General features: G+C 42.5%; 1 protein-coding gene across 8 annotated transcripts in view; it reads right to left on the bottom strand.

The window, feature by feature from the left end:
• Window positions 1-3,200: 3,200 nt before the first annotated feature.
• The window catches only part of EDA (ectodysplasin A), a gene marked incomplete at both ends in the record, with an annotated part of 368,129 nt that continues 353,087 nt past the window's right edge, over window positions 3,201-18,242 (bottom strand). For 2 of the 8 annotated variants that reach the window (XM_080911011.1, XM_080911013.1), the window contains 6 exons: window positions 3,201-3,452; window positions 5,185-5,306; window positions 7,843-7,894; window positions 8,754-8,788; window positions 10,189-10,368; window positions 14,922-14,945. In XM_080911011.1, the coding sequence (XP_080767137.1) occupies window positions 3,201-3,452; window positions 5,185-5,306; window positions 7,843-7,894; window positions 8,754-8,788; window positions 10,189-10,368; window positions 14,922-14,945 (665 nt within the window). Of the gene's footprint in view, window positions 3,453-5,184; window positions 5,316-7,842; window positions 7,895-8,753; window positions 8,789-10,188; window positions 10,369-14,921; window positions 14,946-18,242 lie in introns of all 8 variants that reach the window. The other 6 variants (XM_080911010.1, XM_080911012.1, XM_080911015.1 and 3 more) reach the window with 6 other exon arrangements.

Genomic DNA, 18,242 nt, shown 5'->3' with positions numbered 1-18,242 from the left:
ACTGTCTGGATCAGAGCCAGCCGAGAGCTTCCAGCCCAGAGGCAGGAGGTGCGCAAGTATCTTGGGGGACTATGTATGGGGAGGCAAGTTCTGATGGAGACTAAAGCCACACTCTCTGCCTGGCCAGGCTCCTGAAAGGAGAGAAACACTTCTAGTTTTGAGTCTGTGGGTGTATGAAGGAGGAGACCCCATGGGACAGGCTGCTCTGCCTCCTACTGCTGAGTATAAAGGTGGGGCCTGCCTGCACACTGTCCTAGGTGGGCCAGTTTCCCTGTCAGGACATCAACTGCATATGAGTAACAGGATGGGACATAGGTTTGGCTTCATTCACTCTAAAAGCCTTTCTAGGTCAAAAGTTTCTCTACATCTGTTTGTATCCACTAGAAATGCATAAAACACAAGCACTCACACGAGGACCAAAGCCCTTGTTTGTCTCTAGGGTCCTTAGCCTTTTCTTACTAAGCTGCAGAGATTAGGCTCAGGATGGATACAGGGGCAACTGAGTCAAATGCTACATCATCCAGGGAAGCAGTAGCCTAATAACATCCAGCAGGTACAATGTTATGACAGCTTGGCTTTTGAAGCTCAAGCAGCTGGTAGAGGCTCCTGCCTGCAATTTTTCTTCTAACATGTCATCTGTTTACACAAACATGTTCCCATTCCATTCTCTATGCTAACCTTGGGATAAACTTTATATCACAACAATTCCAAACTGTAAATCTATATCTTTATTCTCCTATCAATAAATGCTTCATTGCTTTGCCAATGACCACAGCATAGCAGGCCCCCCACTCTCTACTATTTCCTTCTCCTAGCCCTCTTCATCTGGGACTCCTTGTGATGGTTCAGAATGAAGAAAGGGTAGTGAGAAGCCTACTTCTCCTATAACCTCCATGCACAGAGCATATGACGGGGCTGACATGTCCTGCAGGGGCACAGTTGGGAAACTTCCTCTATTTCCCCACAGCTATCTGGATTTAGAATGCTCCTTTTAGGTTTTCCCTCCATTCTTGAGAGGGCAACCTCTCAACATCAACATGAGGAAGATGTTCTGGCAACATCAAGATCTTTGTAATATGGCAGGAGGAGAGGAGTCCCACTTAACCCCAGGAAGCAAACTGGCTCCCAGAACTAGTATCTAGGGTCAGGAATGGAAGATGGAAGACCTTGCCCACATAGCAGCTCCTGGTAGGATGGCAGCTGTTTTTATCAGATGGTTGAAAGGTCATGAAGGCTACTGGTTCTGTGGGTCCCAGAGCTCAGCTCAGCGTTAGACAATACCCAAGACTTCTTCCACAGGGCCTGTAGCAGCCAAGAGAATAGGCAGTGCCATAGCAATGGAAATTGAGCATTGCTAGGTTTCTCCCTAGGACTCCACAATGATGTCGAACTCCACACAGTGCCACTAGTTTGAGAGTCAGACCTCACTAAAAGCTAAGGTGACTTATGGGTGAACTCTTAGTGAAAGCACTTTCTCTCCCAGCCTTACCTATATAATGGTAACTAATATTCTCTGTCCCATCTTCTTCAAAGGAAATTAAGAGAAAGTAACCTTCAAATATTAAGGAGAGGGTCTGTCAGTTCTTGCGACCACTGCTGACTGTTCAAGGCCTCCAGGGTCAGATGCATGTCTAAAGTTGACCTCATTTCTGGTCGTTCTGTTTGTAAGGCTGCCTTTATCATTAGATAAAGGAGCCTTGGCCTACCAAGCAATGTGGCTACTTGGAAATGGAGGTACAGCTGAAAAATTAGTACCTGATATTCTAGATGAATCTCAGGGATGTATCCCCTATCTCTTCAAAAAGAAATACACTTCAGGAGCAAGAGGAACAGGCTGGACAGAGTTGATCCTTCCAGCTTTGGGCTCTGCCTGGTACCCTGAAGCTAAGCAATTGGAAAGAAGGCTATTTTAGCACATGACCATGCAGGAAAATTGGTGGAGGTGCCTGTGTATCTGAAGTAGGTGTTAGAGCCCTGCTCAATAGCCAGACAGATAGTTTCTCCTGAGCCTGGCTTTAGGAGAGAAGCACAGAAAGACTGGGCTAGTAGGCCATAGTCTGCTGTTCTTTCAGATAAGATCTTGGTTTTCAACAGACATGGGCAACATTTCCTGTTCTATTCCTATCCCTCTTCTCTGGGAAAGGTAGAAAAGCTATGTTTTGCTAAGGGTTTGGGAATGCTAGAATCTACTGTGGCAGGCCACTGTTAAGTACCACCTATATTCAAACTCTAAGGGGTTTTTGGAGGTTATCCAGTTTAACCATCTGTTCCCAGACACAATTTGACCAGATTTATATAAATAATAATTGTATTGCCTAATCAGTGGAAAATGTGCCCAGGTAATTAAAAAAAAATACACTGTGAAGCACCTGTCTCAAACAGAGGTAGGCACTGTGGAGAAAGAAGATATAATTTCTAGTTAGTCTGAGGAGGTTGACAGGCAAGAAGACTCCAGGTAGTTTTCTGAGAGCAGAACATAGCTGTAAACATAGTGAGACATGCATGGCCCCGAATATAGATTAGGCTTCTTATATAGGCAGACTTGTGGCCATTCCTGCAATGATTCCAAGGCAAAGCAGAGTTCCCAGCTCTGGAGTCCAGCAAGCTGCCATAGTATACCTCTCGGCCTGAGTGGGAAGTTTTCTTTGAGCCTCTAGTAGTTTATAGGGCATGCAGCAAGAATGCCTCTTCTGCCACAGATACTTACTTGGCAGGTTGTTGCCCAGGTCTTTGCCACAAGGACTTGCTTTCTTCTGACCTGACCCTCTCCTTAAATTACAACCTAATGCCACCCCCAACCAGGAGAGAAGAAGCAGCCCCCCAATCAGCCCTAGAATCTGGAATGCACCTTTGCTTTATGGGGCCTACTGTCTTGGATCCTCATTTTAGTGCAACAAATGATCTGACGAGGGACCTAGGATTGAGGAGTCACCATAAGCCAGTCAGCGGGGAGCCTAAGAAGTTCTGCTTCTTGAAAACTCTGGGGCTCCATCAACTGTCCTGGAAACTCAAGGTCATTCTGGGAAGTCACATAGGCCTTGTCAACCTGGAGTCACTGGGGAATAAATAGCATGGAACATTTCTCTTTGTGGCTGCAACAGCAATATACCTCATTCCACACACAGCAGCACTTAGAGGTTCAGGGAGTCCTGGCTCCCAAACCTGGGGCAGGGGCATGGGCCAGGATGGAATGGGAGAATCTAGGATGCAGGGGCTTCGCCCAGCCTGATGGCCCCAAAGAAGGTGGTGTGCTTGCTCATATTGATCGAGATGTCAGCATGCACCATCTTCACGGCAATTTTCTGCCTGGCCTTGAGGAGGCACACGCCTGCAGTATAGCAAGTGTTGTAGTTGGTCTTCCCTGTCTCAATGCTGCGGGTGCACTGCAGGAAGGGCTTCTCATCCACCACCACCTCGTAGCTGGCAAAGTCAGTGAAGTTGATGTAGTACACCTGGGTGAGAGGCAACAAGAAGGGATTGGGGGAGAGAGGAAAAAGAGGGTAGGGCCCTCCCATGGTGAGCAGATAAAACCTCCTCAGATGAGCTGCCAGTACAACCCTGTGCAGGGGCAGTGCCACCTGAAAATGTGCCTGTTGGTCAGCAGGGTGACAGGATCCCACTGCCCTTCCCCTACTCCATGGGTTCAGAGGGCTGAGCAAACCTTTCTTACAGACTTCCTGAGGCAGAGAACTGCCATATCTTTCATTTCACTGGCTCCACTCCATAATCCTGGCATGAAGCAGTGCTTTGCACTCCTTAGGTGCTTAACCAATGCTCTGGACACACCAACGTCCAGTTCCCACACTAAAGACAATTTAGAAATACATTTAGAAATCTCAGGTGCTCCAGGGAGGTCGCAGTACTGACATCCTGTTTCTCTGCGAACAGGAGCTTCCTAAGCTCTCAGCGTACTCTTCTGTCCTGTGGTCCTCTCCATGACTTGGCACAGCTTGGTCCTCTCTCTTGCTGACTGAGAGATGGGGAGCTGGCCTATACAAATGAGACAATGGATGCAAATCCTAGACATCTAACTTCATTCTGTGGCCAGTAGGAAGTATGAGCCTACGGCCTGGCCTCATGGAGACTTTCTTAGCTCATCTGGACCACTTACTCCTAACCCTCTCCTGAGTCCAGACATTTAATCTCCATCTTTCATTACCTTTTGCCAGCACATCCTACCCTCAGCTTTGATTTTTCACCACTACTAAATGGAATTCAGTCCACAGGATATTATTAGGGTTATGCTCATGTGCCCCCATAGGACCGGGGACTGTCTTTCATTTGATACCTTAAATCACTTCATAAAAATGACTTCATAGGCTCTTTGATTGGAAGCAGGATATTTAAATGCCACATCATCTCTTGGGTCAGGACCAAGCAATGAAAGGATATTCTGTGTGCCAGACGGGTGCTGGTTAACCCCACTTCTCTAGTTACTTTTTCTTGAGAGCCATTTGTCAGTTCCAGAGTCCTTCTGTTCATCTGCCTGTCTGTTGCCTGCCTCCTGGAAACCCTGATCTAAAGGCCTATGTACTTGTAGCTCTGAGGAGAGCCCCAATGGAGGCACGCAATGAGGGATGGAAATGAGTGGCCACTGGCAGACCTGTAGGGAATGGGCCCAGGGCAGGAGAAGGAGAAAAGCGGATGGGGGGGGGGGTCTGGGTGAATGACAGCAAGAAGGAGGCGAGACCAACAGAAACAGACAGAAACAAATGGGAGAAAGAGGAAGGAAAGACAGTCAGAAATCTTCTTGAGGTAGAGAGAAGGTTCACAGGAGCACTGTTCATTATTGCCCAAGCTAGCAGTGTTGTGGGGAGGGGTCTCCGCAGCTCTGGAACTTAGTCTTAAAAACTTAGAGCAAGGTCAGGTCCTTCTGTGGAACCAAACAACTCAGACGGGAAATGCCGGCCTGGGACCCTGCAAGAGGGGATCAGACAGCAGGGTGTGGGAAAGGCCTCTTTATACAGTTTTCCAGTGATATTTTTCTAGGGGAAAAATGAAAAAGGTTCCTTGGTCTTTCCTCCCTTCAACTCCCTCCCAGTGTGAAAAATCTGCAACCCCTTCCCCAGCACTGCAAGAAGTTAGCCATTGGATGGTCTTGATTTGCTCCACAGTGCCCCCAGGTGGCCTGCACCATATCTGCACCCTGGATATAAGAAGAGTTAGGCCTAAGACCGTACTCACTTCTACCTGACTATAGATGAAGTAGGTGCCGTCCACCAGTACCTCCAGCTCCCCACTTCGGGGATGTAGCTTAAACACCTTGGGGTTCATAGTGATGCGAGACCAGTCATTGAGCACTCCACCTGAAAGATCTCAGTATGAGAGAAGGGCAGTCACTCAGTACATGTCAAAATAATCTGGACAACAGAAATAATTATCAGTTACCCCACTTCCCCACCAACCTTATCTAACACCAATGACCACAAAAGTTTCAAGGGTCAAGATTTTCAAAGAGCATTTGGAAACAGGAAAGGTGTACTGTTTGTAAAGTGGCTTCTAAGCTTGCCTGGGGGCCTATGTTTCTACATATTAGTCTCCGTCCTTGAATCCTTGACCCATCAATAAGGCTGTTTACCTTCTAGCTGGAATCTGAGGTGTCGATTGTGAAGGAGAAGAGGCACATAACCATATTTTCTTTGTTGTTATGGTGACTGCACAGGCAAAATCCAGACACTGAGTGGCAGGCTAAGTCTTAGTATTCAATTTTCCTTTGCCGGCAGTATCACCCAAATTCTTCTCTTGTCTCAGAGATTCCTGTGTTTTTGTCTCTTCTTAATAGATTCTTTTCTATGGCTCCTCCACACCCACTTCTTTCTGGGAAGCCTCCTGAGGGCCCCAGGAAACCATTTAATCAAACAATCCATCAGTCTGGAGAACTAGATGGTGGTACTTCAGTATCTAGGGTGATCACTCAGATGCCAAGGCAGCTGGGGATAGTGACTGCCAGTAACCAGGCCCCAAAGAAGGTGATCTTTATATTACTTTACATTACATTACATGACAGGTTTCAGTAAAGCGAATGTGCTTAGGAGTTGAGGCACCCTTGGCAAAGTATTTGTTTCATAATCCTTAAGTCAGCTGGGGACACAAACATGAGAGGATGGAGGAACATTTCTCCTCCCATCCTGCAGATAGGAAGCTGTTCCTTCCTACCATAAGAGGGAAACTAAGTTCACAGAGGCATTTTCTTTTGGCCATTTGTTCTTTACACAAAAGATTATGTTTTAAACATTCATTCTTGGCCAGTCTCACAGGGCCTGCTTCTCTGATGCATGGGGAAGAGGAGGCCATCTGAACCCTCGCTCCAGAACTTCAGTGGACTGCTCTGTCTAGTGTCCTCTCATTGCAGCCTTGCTCCCTTTGTCTGTGGGTCAGCAGAAACTACTACTGGGAATTTGCCCTCAGGGACTGAAAATTGTCTTGCTCTGTTATGGTAGTGGGGGCAAAATGAACAGCTTCTGCCATAGAATAAAAACTAAGGCCAGTACTCAGATACCCAAACAAATCAGTTTCCCATCTGACCATATTCTTCCGGAATAGATGGTGATTATGGCCCACCCAGGACCCTGGGTCCCACAGTGCTTGGTCTCCCACAGGGTTGCTAGTGTTTCCCTCTTACTCTACTCCTACTTGTGCTTGCGAGGATGTTAGGCTGGGTACCCAAGTGACAGTCAAGAGAGTAGCTAAGTCCAATGATGAGAGGAACTCATCAGACAGTTCAGGACTAACTGTGCTCTCAGAAGCTGTCCCCAAGTAGAGCTTTTGTAACCTTCATTTACTGTGTCTGCTCACAGCCCCTCCTTTCCATTTCAAGCTCTGTAAGTATCTGGTTCGTTGGCTGGCTTGCTGCTTTCCAAGACTCCTGGGGGTTCATGCATTTTAGGCTTTGGGCACCCTGGAGACTGGACATTATTTCAAAGCGCTGTTCTTTAATGAATGTTCATGTCTCTTTGGGGGAAGAAAATGAACCTAATCATTCAGAGTGTACACACACATCACTAAAGTAGCATAACACAGTGCCAAGAGCTAGAAAGATATGGTTTTGAATCTCAGTTCCTAACACAACTACAAAAGCTTGGGCTAGTTAAATTAAGTTCACTGAGCTTTACTTTCTGTGGCTGTAAAGAAAAAAGGGGCATTGCAATACTAACCTTATAGGGTGGTTGTGAAGGTTAAATAAAAAGGCAAACCATTTGGCAATTTTAAAGTACCGTGCAAACATAAGGCACTATGGTTTACTTTGGTATTTCTAGTCTCTTTGGGACTCTGTCTCCCTGTCTCATAAATGAAGGTATAACATTAAATCAGCATTTCTAAGCCCCATTAACACATTTTTGCTTTTGATAGACACTAGTGTCTCTTACTTCCTAGAGACTAACATGTCCTCTTCTCTAGGAGAAACACTTTCTCCAGTCATTTTCTGTATAGAGCAATCAAACAAAATTATTTATTTAACATAGTTCTAACTGCCTTAATTTGTACTGTGAAAGTGCTTATTAAGTTACACATATTTCCATGGTGACTGACATAACCATCAAGGCAGTCTAGGGCCTGTGGATGTAGTTCAAAGGTAGTATGCTTGGTTAGCATTTATGAGGTACTGCATTTGCCCCATTATACTGCAAAAACAAAATTAAATGCAATTTGGGTGTAGGATCTGGTCTTGGTGTAAGTAGTTACTTAGGACAACCAGTAGAGGGCATGACGGAGTAGGAAATATCCTTCTTTGCCAAGGAGTCTCAGGGACTTGGGAGGAGCTAGGTTGGCTGATTATTAGGAGGCTGGGAATGAGGGAAGAGAGAAACTCCTTGTAGGGAGAGAGACTACTTTGATTCTTACCATTTTTGACTTGAATTGCTGACCCTTGTCCCTGCAGATGCACCACAGCTGGCTGAGAAGATAAGAAGAAAGTTGCTGTAATGGCTGCTTGTCCTGTCATGCAGTCCTATGGTTTTACCTCTGGCTTCTAGACTCTGTATCTCAATTCTGGTCCCTCTCCCTCTGTCTTGGGATATTAGTAACTATATTTCAGCCAAGCGTGATGCCTCTGAGCTTTATTTCCCCAACTGTAAAGTGGGAAGTATAAGAATCTCTGCAGGCCACTTTCACAGGGTGAGATTTAATAAGGCAGTGAATATAAAGTTGCCCACAAAACCACAAGGGACTGTGAAACTCTGTAGATTTATCACTGTGGCCAAATAATTGTAGTGAGGCTAGTTGCTGGGAGGGACAAGGTGAGGCTAGGCAGTAGAATCTGCCAAAAGACACAGATTGGGAAACTCAAAGACTAGGAAGGAACCTATAAGGCCATTAAAGGGGAATCCCAGGCTGGCCTCAGCTTACAGCTAGTTGGCTGCTTTTCATGGACACATAAACTCTCAGCTTCAGATTCTAGGCAGTCTGAATGCCATCAGGCATCTGGGGTGGCTTGGAAGTCAGAGGCCTAGGTATATAAGCCTGACAGGCAGGTTATTTCTATGAACTATTGGATCTGGCTGTAGTGACCCTCTGTCACTCACGAAATGAGTAAAATGATCCAGGCAGGGACTGTGTTCCCTTAGCCAAAAGCATATCCTTGGGGTGGAACTTTTCAATTCATAGACCTTGGCAATGTGTGCCAGTGAAAATTTCAGAACTTCCAGGGCAACATAAAATAAAGCCTCTGGGAATTTCATAGGCAGAGGACTTCAAGGTGACTCCAAGCCTGAGGCCATCCCTCCTCCCCAGGTAGACAGTTATCCCCAGCCAACCTGGTTTTCCCGAGTTCCAGTTTTATCAGCAGCACCTGCAAAATAGGATGGGGCAGTCAGAGGGCTGTGCTCTTTTCTACTTTCCTTTCTCATTTCAGTAGCCAGGGGCTCAGAGCTTGGATTCCAAAGCTAGCCCTGCAGGAATTTCCTTCTCTAGGTCTTACAGCTGGAGAGAGTCACAGTACAACATGGGGCTGTCAGAGGGTCTAGGTCCCAGCAGGGAAGTTGGCCTCCGGACAATATTGGCCTAAGGCAAGCCCCATTGAGCACCCAAAGGAGAGGGAAGAGAGGCTATGTGTGTCATTGTATGACCTCAAGACAATGGCACTTGCTTTCTAGTCCTTTGTTCTTTTCTTACTGATTTTACAAGGTCCACTGTCATTTATAAAGATCTTGTTTCTTTAAGTGTGTCTCTTTGACTCTAGGAAATAAACTCTATGAGAACAGGGACCACTTAGCAATATATCTCTTTGTACACAGAAATTGTTCAATTAATACTTGTGGAATGATTGGATTAAAAAAAACTTTATCTCTTGTGGCCATGGTAACACTGATGAGCCTATTTGAATTACAGTGAAAGAATCTGAATCCTGCTGCTGAATATTTAGACCTGGAGACATCAGGTTTAAGAGTCCATTTATTTAAAACCTCAAGATACAGGAGGGGAGCAGAAGGAAAGCATATCAAGTAGCATAAGTTCAGGCAGTCTTCCCCCTGTCAACTCTAATTAGGCAGATTTGGATCTGCAGCTATACCTGTTGCATGCCCCCCTGGGCCTCAGGAGAAAGGTGCAAAGGGATGGAATGGCATTGGTTACTTAAGGGTCTAGTGTGAGAAGCATTTGGCTTAGGGACAGGGTGATTTTGGTGTCAGGTTTTCTTAAACACAGCCTGAGTGATTCATAAATTTCTAACCACTACATTAGAAGGGACTATTTGTCTACACCAATAGGAAAGGAGTCTCAAAGTACATGGGAAGAAACTATAATAGGGTTGTCATTTTGTCCAGTCCCCAACATTCCTCCCACAAACTATTTCCATGCAAATGTTATGTGGTACTCTATGCTGGAAATAAGAGTAAGCCAAATCTATAACTACAGGAACTCCAGTGAAAGGCTGGGACCTCTTTCTCATACCTCTGTTTTTGGCTCATATAAGTTTATTGGCTCACTATACAGGACTAGAGCCAAAGATGGAATATGATGAAAGGATTGGCGTGGGGCAAGAACAGATGGTCTGTCTGGCGCAGCTTGAACTCAACAAGACTTAGAGTAGGGCAGACCCTATTCAGAGTTTGTTCAGTTCCTACCTCTACACTAGACTAGGGATTTCCCACTGAACATCCCCACTGTTTGAAACTTCCCTGAAGATTACCTGTTCTTACTATGCAAAAGTACTGAAAAGTTTTCTAAGGGGTGGGAGACAGAAGAACTCACCAGAAGGTCCTTGGAGGCCAGGGGGTCCTTGAGGACCAGGAGGGCCAGGAGGTCCAGGAGGTCCCATAACAGTTGTTCCTGGAATCCCAGGAATTCCTGGAATCCCTGGAGGTCCCTGGGGTCCTGGAGGTCCTGGAGGTCCCGGGGGGCCATTGGGCCCAGGTGGCCCTGCCTTCTTTCCTAAAACACAGGATTCGGTGATATATTTGGAGTTAGTTACTGTCAAGAGTATAAAGTCAGGAGTGTACTTTCAGGGAGTTCTAGACACTTCAATGACACAGTCATCTATCTAGTTTTTGTTGAAGAGCTGGACATGTTTATAATCCCCTTTCTGCACCATATTTCCAAATAGACCGGAGGACACAGAAATAAACAGATCTCAAGGAGCCTAGCATAGTAGGGAAAAATCTCTAAGATATTAGGAATGCCACATTAATGAGGCAGACTAAATGCTGAAACAGGCCAGGCAAGATTTCAGAAAGAAGGTTCTGAACTGAGTCCCAAGGACGATTAGAAACTCAGACTTAGGGGTCACTTTATAGCTTTTTCAAGAATTTGTTTACCATTGATACGTGCAGGACTTCATTTTAGCTGTTCATTTGCACTGACTTGCTATTATTAACAAAAGGCTAAAGGAAGTCTGCTCGCAGGTACACCATCAGCTCCGGGAAGATTTGTCAGGAGCAGCACCAGCTGAAAAGAGGAGTGGGAAAGAGTTTTGGAAATGGAGGTGGAGAGAGAGGGTGAGAGACTGAAGATATCAGGAAACATCAGAAAAGAATGAATCGTAGGCAGAGAAACCTGACAGAGGCAGCAGGCTCTGCTTTCTCAGCTGACCTCTCTAAACTCTATTTTTAAAGATCACTGAGAACGGAAATTCTGCAAACTCTCTTGGTTACATGTTCCAGTGTTGATCACCCCTCACTGCTCACAGTTAGGAAGTTCTTTGGTATATTTAACTGAAATCCCTCCTGTGGCCATTTGAACTTCTATTCTTTGTGTAGCTAGAGAAGAGTAGTTACCACCATATACATAAAACCTCATATACTCAAAGATTAGGTTACCTATATATTTCTATTATCGCAGGCCAAATAATCCACCTTTCCAGAGATTTTCTTCAGAGGCTGTATTCTCAAATGCATGGCTTATCCTGTCGGCCAACCTTTCCTCTTTCTCTCTCACTGTTTTTCTAGAACAATCTCAGCCCTCCCATTTTATATTCTAGTCCTTCTAATAGTTCCTCTGGGCTGTAGTCATGATAAGTAAATCATAACTATTCCTCCTATAGACATTTTTTTGAGCAGACTCACCAAATGACTGTAGGTGGTCATGGGTAGGCTTCTTTCTCCCATCTTAGAATTTTAATGGAGAGTCCCAGGATTGAAAATTTTTTACAATGTCCTCTCCTGAGACAATTTTTAAATTTCAAATACAAATTTCTTTACCTTTTGTCTTAGGGTTTCTATGTTAAAGCACCATGACCAAAAACAACTTGGGAAAGACGGTGCAGTTTTGTTTGTTTTGTTTCTTTTTGCTTATATAAATTGAGTCACAGTCCTTTGAGGGAAGCCAAAGTAGCAATTCAAGGCAGGCCCTTAAAGACTTAGAGGGCCTGAGCTTAGTGGTTAAGATTGAATCTGCTCAGTTTCTAGATCTAGTCAATTTTAAGATGCTGAATAGGAAAACTATCTCCTTTTGAATTTGTATAGCTTCCAAATCAGGCTTATTTGGAACCCAAATTTTAATTTTAGTTAGTGTAGTGGAAAGAACACAGGATCTGGACTCTGGAGATAAGGATGGAATCCCCAGTCCTTCCACACAGGCACTCAGAGCCCTAGTTTCTCCAACTGGGAAACAAGGAGCTTAGCCTTGGTGCTTGCTGTCTCTTCTTGAGACTGAGTTTTCACAAGAAAGACCGAACTAATGTCAGCTGGGAAAACTTCCAAAGCCTGTATGTAAAGTGTGTGCCTTCCTCCTTATTTTTCAGTTGAAGGAGACAAAGAAGTTGACACATAGACATAGATGGAGTAGACATAAAAGTTGGCTGTGCTAGGTTGCAGCATTTCCAGGCTTCACAGAGATTTTCCAGCTAGAGGGTGTTCTGTGGGTAGCACAAACTTCAGTTCCAAGAATGTGTGTCCCCTGTAATTGTTTAATGTAATTTTTGAAGAATTACATTCAAAGCCTCTTCCAGTCCAAGAGAATAATGGTTGCAGTATAAACAGAGAGTGATCCCTTATTAAAATGTTAGAAGGCATCCGAGAAAAGGCCCGTGCTGAAATCTGTTTCTGCAGCTGGCCCTATAGGTTCTCTGTACTTGGACAAGGAAGCCCCTCATACTTGCATTTATATAGAAAATTAGGGGCAGAGAATGATATGCAGAAAATGACCTCTGGACCAAAAGACTGATTTCAGTCTTTAGATTCTTTAACTTTAACAGAATGCTTCATGATACAAAAGCCTAGAGATGTTTGTGTTGAGAAAGTAACCTCATGCAGTCTTGAATAATCACATCATTTCAAAACCAAATTTCATCAAAGGGGCATTTTCTTAACCTTTTCAGCTATGTTCTAAATGTTTAAAGAACAATGGAAATCAAGTGAGTAAAGGGAGGTGGGGTTTTTTTCTAAAGGGAAGAGAGAAGGAGAGAGTTATATGAGTAGGAAAATTTCCATTAAAGGGTGAAAATTAAGTGAACGATTTCATTTCCATCTTCAAGTATGTCCCTCTTCACTGTGTCCAAGGAAACCCATATTAACAGACTTCTAAATCACTTTTAAATAAAGTAGATGGCTAAGGTGTGTATGAAATTTTTTCCCAATAATATTCCATATAGGAGGTAGCAATGCTAAGCAGTGATGTGAGCCATACTTTCTATTTTAAAGGGATGCAACAAGAATCAAGAACCCAACACTTGAAACTCAAATTTACTTCTTTAAAAGATTAAGCATCTTTGGGGTTAGCACCCAGGGAACAGCAGAAGGATTCTGCACTTACTCTGGCTCTCTCCTGTTTATTAACTGTGCTCAATTCAGTCTTCAGAAGGCTTGGCATTTTTCTAGCTTTTCTTTTTCAGTAGGAACACGAGTTTGACAAGTAGCTAAGGGTACCTGAGGAGACAGAGTACCCTAGTGCTCAGAGGATTGCCAGGCTACCTCTGTAGTGAGCCTTTTTATGCAGTTTGGAATGCTCTAGAAAGCTCCATAAATTTAAACAGACAGAAACCACTTGGAATACTTTTTTTATATTTACTTATTTTATTTAATGTGTCTAAGTGTTTTCCCTGCATGTATGTGTGCATGTATAATACACATATGCCTGTTGCCCTAGGAGGACAGAAGGCACTGGATCCCCTGGATTGGAGTTACGGATGTTTGTGAGCCATCAAGGAGATGCTAGGAACCACATCCAAGTCCATTATAAAAGCAATGAGTACTTTAGACAATGGAGCTATCTTTGTAACTCTGAGAAAGAATTTTAAAGTCCATTATCTAAGCTACTTGTGAGGCTTAGGTCAGCAGATCACTAAATTCAAGGTCAACCTGAGTTACAGAGCCAGTTCAAGGCCAGCCTGGACAATGAAGTGAGATCTTGTCACATTCAAAGAAAGTAAAAAGAAGGTGAGTGATATAGTCTAATAATAGAGCACCTGACCAGTACATGAAAAGCCCTGGGTTAAATTCCTAGTGTCATATAGACAGACAAAAAAGAGAAGAATTTCTAAAGGGAAGCTCATTAGTTTCACATTATCTCTGTCTTCCTTTAATGTCAGAACCCAGAAACAGAGAGGTACATAAATTGATTTCACAGTTGATTTTCTTTCTTTCTTTTTTTGTTTTTAGTGCAAAAGAGTGTTTTTAGTGCAAAAAAAAATTTATTTGCCTAGTCCTTGGCTTTCTCCTTGGATTCTCTTCTTTAGGCAGGCAGGCAAGCAAGCAAGCAAGCAACAAGCAAGCACTTCATGTGCCCTTGGTGAATCCCTTGTTAAGTACAAAGAAGACTTAAGAAACAAAGGACAGCACAGCGAATAGTTAGTTCCAACTGGCATCTACTTTAAAAACAGGACAGGAGCAGAGTAACATAGTAGCATAGAGTGTTATTTTTATTACAGAGCAAATGGTGTTGATTTCTCAGAGCAAGAGGTATCATCTTTGATCATGTGGGAATTGAATAAAGACAGCTTTTAGGTCAAGAACCAATGTATTGATACTTTCCCATAGGTTGTGTTTCTTTTCTATATAAGCAGACTTAGGTCCTCATTCATGTCCGAAAACTTATCTAATAAAGAAGGAGAAAAGAAGAAAAAGAAGGCAGTAGACAGAGCAAGAGAAGGAAATTAGTATTAACTGGAGACAGAGATGTAAAAGGAATAAGAAAGAAGAACCACTTTAAGGACTTGGAGTAGGATGCAGTGTTAGAGACTCTGCCTAATATTCTTTGGGTAAAAGTCTTAGGTTTGATCCGCAGTACAAGAGGAAGGGGATGATACAAGGAACAAGTAAATACATAAGCAAACAAATAAATAATCCAACAACGACAACTTGTATGTGTTGCTAGAATCGATTCTATTTTCCATGGGTTGTTGCTAAAGAACTAATTCTTATTCTTTATAAAGTGCAACATTCAGTAATAGACAATCAATGTTGAAATAAATTAATGCAAAATCCTATCTCATTCATTTTTTATAATTAAAAAGACATAACAATATAATAAAATCATGAAGCTCAACTTACCCTTTTTCTTGTTTTTAACAGGACCTGTTAGAAATAAAAGATGTATGTTAAGTTAGTAGAAAAATTTTTAAAAGGTTATTTTCTAAAAAGCCATTAAGAGGCAACCTTAAGGCACTGTCAATTTAGGGGAGCCCATAGTCATGGGCCAGATTGTAGCCAAGGTATCTACCACCCAACTATCAGGATTTTTCTGTTTGCTGATTAGAGACTTAAAAAACAACAACAACAAAAAAGATCAAGAATTGTTCCCTTGAGAAATAACAATTCTGCCCACTTTAGTCAGGAGGGAGAGGGGTTTTCTCTGTAGAGATGAAATGCCCAGAAACGCACACCTCAACAAACTCAGGACGGCATTCCTTTAATTCTGCTAGTCCTAAGGTTGCAGAGTCATGCATTCAGGTGAAGCCATGATGTAAACTTTCAGACTGGGATACTAGAAGAGAAAAAGCATTGTTCTTATAGAAGGAGCAAACAGCAGTAGTCACAACCTTTTTTTTTTAATTGAACAACTTTATTTAAAAAAAAAACAAAGATAAATGTACAGATTTTCAAAGCATTTTTTCGTAAAAGTATATGTATATATTTTTGTCAGTACTTGATTTTTTTAAAAGATTTGATAGTATGCATTAAAACCTTACTAGTTACAATGAGCCTAAAGTAAATGTAAAACAAGATGTAACCTGGAATTAGTCAAAGTTTTCTTGGTGTGTAATGATTAAGCATAATGATTTTTTTTGGCCTTTGTTTTCCTTGAACTTCATATAGTCTGTAAGTTGTTTCTGGGGTTTTCAGAGCTTTCTGGGGTTAGTATCAAATTATCAGTGACTGTATATTATGTTTGTTCTTTTATGACTGGGTTATTTCACTCAGGATGATATTCTCTAGAGGCATCCATTTTCTTAAGAATTTCATAAAGTCATTGTTTCTGATAGCTGAGTAGTACTCCATTGTGTAAACATACCACAATTTTTGTATCCATTCATCTACTGAAAGACATCTGGGTTCTTTCCAGCTTCTGGCTATTATAAATAGGGCTGCTATGAACATTGTGGTGCCTGTGTCTTTGTTGTATGTTGGAGCATCTCTGGGGTATATGCCCATAAGTGGAATAACTGGGTCTTCAGGTAGTACTATGTCCATTTTTCTGAGAAACCGCCAGACTGATTTCCAGAGAGGTTGTATCAGTTTACAACCCCACCAACAGTGGAGAAGTGTTCCTCTTTCTCCACATCCTCGCCAGCATCTGCTGTCATCTGAATTTTTGATCTTAGCCATTCTGACTGGTGTGAGGTGGAATCTCAGGGTTGTTTGATTTGCATTTCCTTGATGGCTAAAGATGTCGAGTACTTCCTTAGATGCTTCTCAGCCATTCGATATTCTTCGATTGAGAACTTTTTGTTTAGCTCTGTACCCCAATTTTTAATAGGGTTGTTTGATTTTCTGGTGTTTAACTTCTTGAGTTCTTAGTATACCTTGGATATTAGGCCTCTATCTGATGTGGAGTTGGTAAAGATCTTTTCCCAATCTGTTGGCTGCCGTTTTGTTTTCTTGACAGTGTCCTTAGCCTTACAGAAACTTTGCAATCTCATTAAGTCCCATTTGTCGATATTTGACCTTAGAGCACGAGCCATTGGTGTTCTGTTCAGGAAATTTTCTCCTGTGCCTATGTGTTCTAAGGGTTTTCCCTACTTTCTCTTCTAATAGTTTCAGTGGACATGGTTTAATGTGGAGATCTTTGATCCACTTGCACTTGAGCTTTGTACAAGGAGATAAGAAAGGGTCTATTTTCATTCTTCTGCATGCTGAGTGCCAGTTGGACCAACACCATTTGTTGAAGAGGCTGTCCTTTTTCCATTGAATGCTTGCAGCTCCTTTGTCAAAAATCAAGTGACTATATATGTGAGGGCTCATTTCTGGATCTTCTATTCTATTCCATTGATCCACATGCCTATTTCTGTACCAGTACCATGCAGGTTTCAGCACAATTGCCTTGTAATATAGCTTGAGGTCAGGGATAGTGATTCCCGCAGAGGTTTTCTTGTTCTTGAGGATGGATTTAGCTATTCTAGGTCTTTTGTTATTCCAGATGAAATTGCACATTGCTCTTTCCAACTCAATGAAGAACTGGGTTGGAATTTTGATTGGGACTGCATTGAATCTGTAGATTGCTTTTGGTAAGATGACCATTTTTACAATGTTGATCCTTCCAATCCATGACATTGGGAGACCTTTCCATTTTCTGATATCTTCCTTGATTTCCTTCTTTAGAGGTTTGACGTTCTTGTCATACAGGTCCTTCACTTCCTTAGTTAGAGTCACACCAAGGTATTTCATAGTTTTTGTAACGATTGTGAAGGGTACCTTTTCCCTAATTTCTTTCTCCACATGTTTGTCCTTTGAGTATAGGAAGGCTACTGATTTGTTTGAGTTAATTTTATATCTAGCCACTTTGCTGAACTTGTTTATCAGCTGTAGAAGTTCTCTGGTGGAATTTTTGTGGTCACTTACATATACTATCATGTCATCTGCAAACAGTGATGTTTTTACTTCTTCCTTTCCAATTTGTATCTCTTTGATTTCCTTTTGCTAATTGCTCCTGCCAGGACTTCCAGTACTGGTTGAATAGGTAGGGGGAGAGTGGGCAGCCTTGTCTAGCCCCTGGTTTTAGTGGGATTGCTTCAAGTTTCTCATCATTACGTTTGATTTTGGCTATTGGTTTGCTGTATATTGCTTTTATTATTTTTAGGTATAGGCCTTGGATTCCTGTTCTTTCCAAGACTCTTAATATGAAGGGGCATTGAATTTTGTCAAATGCTTTTTCAGCATCTAGTGATATGACCATGTGGGTTTTTTCTTTGAGTTTGTTTATATGGTGGATCATGTTGATGGATTTCCGTATATTAAACCATCCCTGCATCCCAGTGATGAAGCCTACTTGGTCATGGTGAATGATTTTTTTGATGTGTTCTTGGATTCGGTTTGCAAGGATTTTGTTGAGTATTTTTGCTTCAATCTTCATAAGTGAGATTGGTCTGAAGTTCTATTTCCTTGTAGGGTCTTTGTGTGGTTTAGGAATGAGGGTTATTGTGGCCTGGAAAAATGAGTTAAGTAGTGTTCCATCTGACTCTATTTTGTGGAATAGTTTGAAGAGTATTGGTATTAGGTCGTCAATAAATATCTGATAAAATTCTGCACTGAACCCATCTGGACCTGGCCATTTTTTTTTGGGAGGCTTTTGATGACTGCTTCTATTACTTAAGATGTTATTAGATTATTTAGATGGTTTACCTGGTCCTGGTTTAACTTTAGTATTTGATATCT

This window comes from Micromys minutus (assembly GCF_963924665.1).
Source record: "Micromys minutus genome assembly, chromosome: X".
In the NCBI taxonomy this organism is placed as follows: Eukaryota; Metazoa; Chordata; class Mammalia; order Rodentia; family Muridae; genus Micromys; species Micromys minutus.
This window is presented reverse-complemented; position numbering and strand designations above follow the sequence as displayed.